We start from the raw sequence: 7,424 nt of genomic DNA on the forward strand, positions 1-7,424 counted from the left end.
CTATCTATAAAACATTAAGTGTTTCTATGTCCTGAAGCAGACAGCTCTGGACACCCTTGTGGATTGTAAATTTCACGGTTTGTGGTACCCTTCTTGATTTTGCCTGTTTCTATTGACTTCTAAGACAGCAAATAAGTGTGTAATTTTATCAAACTGCTACCTTCTTACTTATGCTCGTGAATCAATTAATTGAATTTCAATTTGTATCATAGTGTGAAATGATAACAAATCATTACGTGTCACGTGCTAAAAACTTATAAGTATGGTAGTCTGTTGTATGGATCAATTTATCATCACTTGCTCTCTCTCACAAATTTTGCTCAATTAATTTTTGATGTGGCACATCATAGACCAACTGTATGCACTTTTCTGAAGATGAAGATACGCTCCAACTCAAATTTTGGTATTTTAATTTACCAAAATGCTACTTTTACTGTCCTGACAAGTGTGTTTTTTTGTTTTGTTTTTTTATTTCTTTGCCTTATGCCGTCTCATGGCAGTTATTGTATAAACTATAGGTCTATTGTGGGTGCAATGTGCCCATTTTGGACAATTCCTTGTAAATATTAAAGATGTAATTACAACAGAAATGTGGACCTTACTCAAAGTTTATTGAATGTCTTTGAAAATAAAATTATTTTGCAGAGACTAGACTTGAATTTTGAAGAAATGTGTGAAAAATGTGTCATTAATTTTCCTTCCACAAAATTTTGAAAATTACTTTCATCTTGGGCTTGACTCTGAGGAAGTCAAAAATTCTGTAGGTGTGGTCAGGTAAAACTGTAACAGTATGTGATACAACGAGATCTCATGAGATAACTGGGTTGTTAGAAGTGTCTTTTGTCAAAGGGATGTTCCCTACATATGGAAAGAATACGGATTTTCTTATTGCATTTTGGCGCAATACCGTCCACAGGAGGCGCTATCCCTCTCCTCCTCTCTCTATCTCTACCCTTTGCTTGCATAGCAACCGCTCGGATATGTTCTGCTTTCCATCGACCAATAGCGGGACCCGACTTTCGAGTCATGGGGCGAACGAACGGTCATGTCCGTTGTAAACTGCGTAGCCATTGGCCTACAGGCCGCACGAGTGACGTCACACGATGGAATAAGCCAATCGCCTCAAGTTATGGAGGTTGTTTTCATTTGTATTCAGGAACACATATCATGGGGGAAGCAATGGTTATTAAGTAAAGGGTGTCATCTACGCAAGTGGGTAAACGATATTTGAACACATTTGTGGCCATTCAAGCCTTTTATTGCCAACGTCATTGAAAGGTGCCCCGGCCGAAATTTGGCTTGTAGAGAGTCTTTCTCATAGACCGCGGGAGGGCGCCACTGAGGCGGCCGTTGCAAACCACGCCAGTTCAGTTCCGTTGCTGCGTCTGCCATGTTTTGATCGGATTATTGCTGGGGTCGAGACAAAAACGTCGTATTTGCTTGTTATCCGTATTCCCGAGTGTGTGTGAAGTGTCAACAGTATGAACCGACTTGGAAATTAAATTCAGTGCACAATGAAGTGTCAATACTCCGACTCAAAGTTATTTCACGTGACCAAAACAGTGCCGTACAGGCTACGAAAAATTCCAAACCTCTATCTAAAGTTTTCTAAACGCAAGAACTCTATTTTCAAGTGTATATGGTGACAACTTATTGTGAAAATCGACTTAAGAGGTTATCGGAGGATGTCAGTGGCGGAAAAAGCCTTGTTTTCCGTGTAATGATTGGTGCTGGTGCTGGTGTTTACATGGATACCTGGTTGTTGTTATTGTGGATGTGCCGAGCCGTGTGAATCCTCGTCTTCGTCCTCGCCGTGTCGGATACAGTGCTAAAGTGTTCCCCAGTGTTTTCCTGGATCGACCTTCCACGTTGTGGCCAGTGTCCGCGGCCCAGTTGGAGAGCTCCTCGATTCTGAAACGCGAGTGAAGTGCAAGGAGCAGTGGTGGATGCTGCTCCGTGTTGAGGTTAGGCTGTGTGGGTGACTCGATGGTGCTGTTGAGTTCCGACGTGTCGAGTCGCTCGTCCATCGCAATGGACTGCACTTCTGTGGCTGCGGCGATGGTCCCGCACCCGATGAAGCAGCGCGGCGAGCCGGCGGGAGGGAACGCCGTGTCGGGCGGAGTGTCCGCGCCCCCCTCGTCCTGGCACCACAAACATGAGCAGCTCATGCTCATGGAGAAGCAGAAGACCAAAGGTGAGGCCTCCAGTCAGCTGATGTGTGTATTTCTAGTGCATGCTGCCTGTTTACCATGCGGAGGAGGTGTCCTGTCACTGCTGTACAGGTTGGGCGTCAGGTGCATGCAACTCGTGGACCTTGCTGGAGAAATGTCAGTGGGCGATACCGTGACAGATTCATGTCGGATTCATGACCACGCTTTGCACCTTTCCTACTAAATGAAAATTCCTGTGTTTACCTTTAAAGTGAACTGTTAAATTTTAACAACATCACTTAATTGATACAGAACCACCCTGCAATTGTTTTTCATTTCAATCATGTTAGTCACGAGTATATCAAGATTTCACCTTTGATTGCCTTGTAAAGTAATTTTATCAAGTTATAGTAATATTGTAATATTTCCTTTTCCACTAGTACTGCTAAATGATGGTTTCATTCGCACCTAATAAATGGGTTGAATTCCAATTACCATATCTTTATTATCGCAGTTGATTATTACAAGTTTGGTCAGTAGATATCAACTAACTCTCTAAGCACTTGTTTTCTATTCATTGCCTAGTTTTGAATTACAGAATTGCAATCGCCCACTTCTGGTTTAGTTTTTGTGTGCGTGTACGTATGCGTTTGCGTCATATTACCTGACCAGCATTCTCTATGGACTTGACCAGTTTGAAGTACATACCTTCATCTTGGCTTTGAAGCCCTTAGTTTGGTGCAAAACTTTCACTGAACAATTGTTATTGCATACTAATCATTTCTTAGTTTTTGTGTGTATTTTTGTTGCATGTACTTAAAAAATATCATTTCAATAGAAATGTACTGTGTGACGAATTAATATCTGTGGAGATGTCATGCTGATAGTAACGCCTGGTTGCCTGGTTTCAAGGAATTAATCTGGATGTGGTCCTGGGACCGGGTGCATGCTCTGGGCTTATTTGGTGGACCTGTTTGCAATTTTAAACCAAGACCTGCGAAAGTGATTTTTGCATTGGTTCTTGTGTTGTGGTACAAACAGTCCGTCCAATGTCTTCCTCTCAAACACAGTTCCTCTCCCGCCCTCTCGACTAAATGCTCTGTGACCTCGCTTGTCGATTGTCACCGACAACGAACACGAGAGATCTTCCGAGAGAGATCAAACAGAGTCGCATAGTTTCTACCGAGATATATCCTCCACGAAAACACCACCGAGCAAAGTGGAAAACAATAATGCCGTAGTGTGTGACGTTGGTGGAGCTTTGCGACGCCCGCGGGGCCCGCCTGCCTGTGCGCCTCTCTGCGCGCGGCCGGACGGCCAGACGGGCGGACGGACTGCCTCGTTCTGCTTGCGTCGCACTCGCTGTTTTGCTGGCTTGAGAAGTAGCAGTATAGCACGTTTACGTACTGCGCTTTGCCCCACATATTAGGCCGGGCCGAGCTGCGCCGCGTCCTTGATCTGTCGGAGGGGAGACGCTGTCGCCGCGCCCTCCTCCCCGTCAAGCCCCTCCGCGCCGAGCTCCACGCCGAGCACCAGGAAGTGACCCGGGCGGGTCCCCACGTGTGCGGCACGTGTCCGGGAGTGCGCCCCCCTCCCTCCCTTCCCCATTCGCAGCATGCCCCCTCCCGCCCGACCCGACCGCCTCTTCCGTCCCGCTGGTACCCAACTGGTACCTCCCGCGTGGCACGTCATGATAAGCAGCGCCATACGGAGGAGGAGGAGGAGGAGAGCTTTCGCCGCTTGAAAAAAAACAAAAAAAATGAAACAAAAATGCGCTTTAAAGAAGAAGAAGAGAGGGATGCCGTGTAGGCGTACGAGAATGAGCGCAGTGAGGCACACACATGTGTGTTTGTGTGTGTGTGCTCGTTTGATAACGGGGTGGTGGGTGACGGCGGGTCACGGTCCTACCCCGGCCGCGGGGCGTAACTCGCGCGTCCTCGTCGATGGAAACGGCGCGAAGCGCTCCCGCGACATAGGCAACCAGGTGGCTGGGGAACTCCGCCCACCCACTCTGGTTGTCAGTCGTCACTGCCTGCTGGCGTGTGTGCCTATCGTCACGGACCGCGTCTGAGTGGACAACCGCGTGTCGCGGGTAAGCCTACCCTAGGCAGGGGCCGTAGCATGGGGCCTCAGGGATGGAGCGTGAAGGCAAACCCGCTTCACAGCTGCGTCGTCGCAGCTCTGACGCACGGCGCAGCCATGTCAGCGGGTGGAGGGGTTATTCAACCACCTTATGCGTTAACGGATCGGGCCGGCGTGCGCTTCCGGATCTGGCTCGCGTTTCGGCTCGCGCGGCGCTGCAGGCCGGCGCTGGCTGGCTATCCGCGCCCGGGCCCAGCTGATCCCGGCACAGGAGCAGGCCCACGTACGGGCGTATCTGCGAGAGGGATCAGCCGGAGCGGCGTGGGCCCCTCTCTCCCAGCGCGCGCCCCGCGCACCTGCACGGCCGCCGAGTGCGTTCGTTCATCCATTCATTCATTCGTTCGTTCGTTCATCCAGTCGCTGATTCGCTCGGCCATTCATCGGCCGAGCTGGGGCCCAGTGGGGGGGCCGGGGCCGCCGGGGCGCTTCCTGCGGCGGGGAGCGGTGACTCAGGCTACATCCGGTACCGCCCCGCCCCGCGAGCGGACCATAGGCCCAGCGACAGCAGGCGCGGCGCGGCGCGGGTCAGCTGATGCTGCAAAGGCGGCGGGGCGGCGGACGGACAGCGTGGGCCGGGGCGGTGTCGAGCCGGGGCCCACGGGGACGCTCACGCACTCCAGCGGGCTGCGGCCGAGGTGAGGCGCGCTTACACCGCGCCGCCGGCTAGGGTAACGCGTGCTGCGGGCGCATGACGTCGCGACGCCCTCCCCGGGGACGCCGCGACGCCGCCGCATGGCGACAGCCTCGGCGACGACAAGTCGCCGCCGGGTCGGCGGCACCTCGCTTCGCCTCGCCGGGGCCCGGACGCGACGCGACGGTGTGCGGCGCTCGGTGCGGCGGACCCGGCGGACCCTCCGCTTGCCGCCGGCGCCCCGAGGCATGGCGCGCTATTTCAAGCAGGCACGCCGGCGCGGCGCTGCGCTGCGCCCCTCCTGCCTGGCTGGGCCCCGCCTGGCCCGCGAGGCGCTGCCGGCGCGGCGGCGGCGCGGGCACGAAGGTCATTGCGTGCCGGTGCAGCCCGGTCCGCAGCTGCATCGCGCTGTCCCGCCGAGCCGTGCTCGCGGGCGGGCTGGCTCGCCTCGCGCGGGTTGTATACCTGCAGCACCCCACCGGGGCCCTGTCTTTGGGCGCCCCGCCCCGGCACTCCCCGCCCCGGCCCGCGCTAGGAATAAACTGCGTAGCACCCACGACTCGCGGGGGGGCGCGCCGGGTGGGTCCCGAGGAGGCGCCGCGCCGGCAGACACACGGGGGACGTTGTCCTCCCGCCACGCCCGCCACGCCCCGCTCCAAATACCTCCGCGACAGGGCGGCCGGGCCGGGCCGGGCTGGGCCCCAGCTCTGCCTGCACGCGCTGTACGCCTTGCAGCCGCTCCGTGGCGGGGCGGGGCGTGGCGGGGCGGGGCGTGGCGGGGCGGGGCGCGGAGCGACAGTGCGCCGGCTCTACTGTGCACGGCGCCGCCGCGGCCCCATGGCGACTGTACAAGGAAGCGCACGCCAGGGACTCCGTGCTGCCGCGTCGTAGACGGGGACGGACGTCGCTGCAGCGGCCGTGCAAAAAGTCATAGTACTGCCTAGGCTTCACGTGAAAATATTACTTTGGGCGGTAATGTCGACGAGTCATTACATGTGCATGTGTTTGAACAGTTTGTACGTATACTTGGACTCTTTAAAAATATAAAATTAAAACAACTTTGAAATCATCCTTTCCAACCCCGTTCAGATTAAAACCCCTAAAACCGAATTACGAGCTCTGTTTCGAGGTGCGGTGTAAAAAAAAAATCAACGCGAGTCTTGGTATTAAATATTCCCATGTTACTACCAGTTGTTTCAGTGGCGCTGCAGCTGCGGCTGCGGCCCGCTGACGTGAGGGTGATGTATCACCGCCTCCAAAAGGTCATGAACCCTCCTGAAATAAAGCCGCCTGCGCCCTCCGCCCCCAGTGTTCATACGAGCGGCGTTACGGCCCGGTCCGCCCCCGCTCCGCCCCCGCTCCATCCCTGATTCGCTCCCGCTCCATCTCTGCTTCGCCCCCGCTCCGCCCCCGCTCAGCCCCCCGCTCCGCCCCCGCGCCTATTGCTCTTTGGCGGCGGTAGAAATTGCCCGACGTCGCGTAGTAAACAGCGGCTAGCGCGCAGGCCGTGTTTCCCCGGGTGAACCCGGCGGCCGCTGCACTGTACTCGACGGGCTGCTATGGGCGTCTCTGTAATCGTTCCGGCTGCGGTTCTAGAATCCTCGCACGCGCTCCCCGGCCTCCTCTGTGTCAGCTCGCGACGCCGGCGCTGCTCTGAGGAGGGGTTTTTCTCTTTGGAAGCTCGTCGCCGCCGCAGCGCGTGACCCCATGACCCGCACCCTTAAAGCCGGGTCAAGTTGTCGACGCTCGTCCCACCGCAGCGGCGGCGGTGGCGACGGCGGCGACGGCGGCGGCTCGGTGAAATGCGATATTGGAGGAGGTATCAGGGGCCGAGGCATAGGTACGGCTTTAGCCTCCGCTCGCTCACCCTCCCCCTCCCACACGCCCCCTCCTCCGCGTCACTGTATATTTAGCTAGCGCCGGCTGATGTACTGTATGCCGAGCGAACGCGCCATCAGCTGATCGCCAGTGCGTCGCCTCGCCCCTCTCCCGCCCCCGCCCGCCCTCACCCCGCCACCGCGGACCGGACTTATGTTCCACCCGGACAACCGCACGCCCAGCGGCTAGCCGGGGCGACCGGAGCCGGTCCTGGCCGACATGGAAGGGTTGGCTGAGAGAGAGGCGAACACAAATAGGGGGGGGGGGGAGGTTAGGACAAGGCGGAGGAAGAAGAAGCGTCGCCAGAAATAAACCCGGCAAGAAAGTCACTGCTCGGCCGGCGCCCTCCCCGTGGCCCTGCGGCGCCCCCCCCCCCCTCCTCCCCGCGCTGCCACGCCCCTTTGTTGCCGGCGGCGCACACCTCGGGTCGCCCAAGCTGCTGTCGCCAGGCCGGGCCCGCGGAGGCATCGCGTCATGAAGACGACAAGGCCGCGGGCCCGACGTATGAAGTGTGTGCGCCTGACACGGGCCGGGTCGGGCCATGTTGGGTTGGCTGTGTTCCGTCCCGCGACCCGCGACGGAGAGCGGGCGCTCCGTCTGACTCTTTGCCCCCCCCCCCTTTT

The 7,424-nt window shown here is 56.5% G+C and overlaps 2 protein-coding genes across 2 annotated transcripts in view; both read left to right on the forward strand.

Annotated features, from left to right (window-relative positions):
• Positions 1-651, forward strand: part of LOC113202492 (serine/arginine repetitive matrix protein 2-like) — a gene marked incomplete in the record, with an annotated part of 12,475 nt that extends 11,824 nt beyond the window's left edge. Inside the window, 1 exon segment of the mRNA XM_052270938.1 lies at positions 2-651.
• A 146-nt stretch (positions 652-797) lies between these two features.
• LOC113202517 (serine/threonine-protein kinase minibrain) overlaps positions 798-7,424 on the forward strand; it is a gene marked incomplete in the record, with an annotated part of 59,627 nt that continues 53,000 nt past the window's right edge. Inside the window, 1 exon segment of the mRNA XM_052270941.1 lies at positions 798-2,194. Coding sequence (XP_052126901.1) covers positions 1,987-2,194 — 208 coding nt within the window.

Source organism: Frankliniella occidentalis, unplaced genomic scaffold, assembly GCF_000697945.3.
Source record: "Frankliniella occidentalis isolate FOCC.00 unplaced genomic scaffold, Focc_3.1 Scaffold144, whole genome shotgun sequence".
Taxonomy (NCBI): Eukaryota; Metazoa; Arthropoda; class Insecta; order Thysanoptera; family Thripidae; genus Frankliniella; species Frankliniella occidentalis.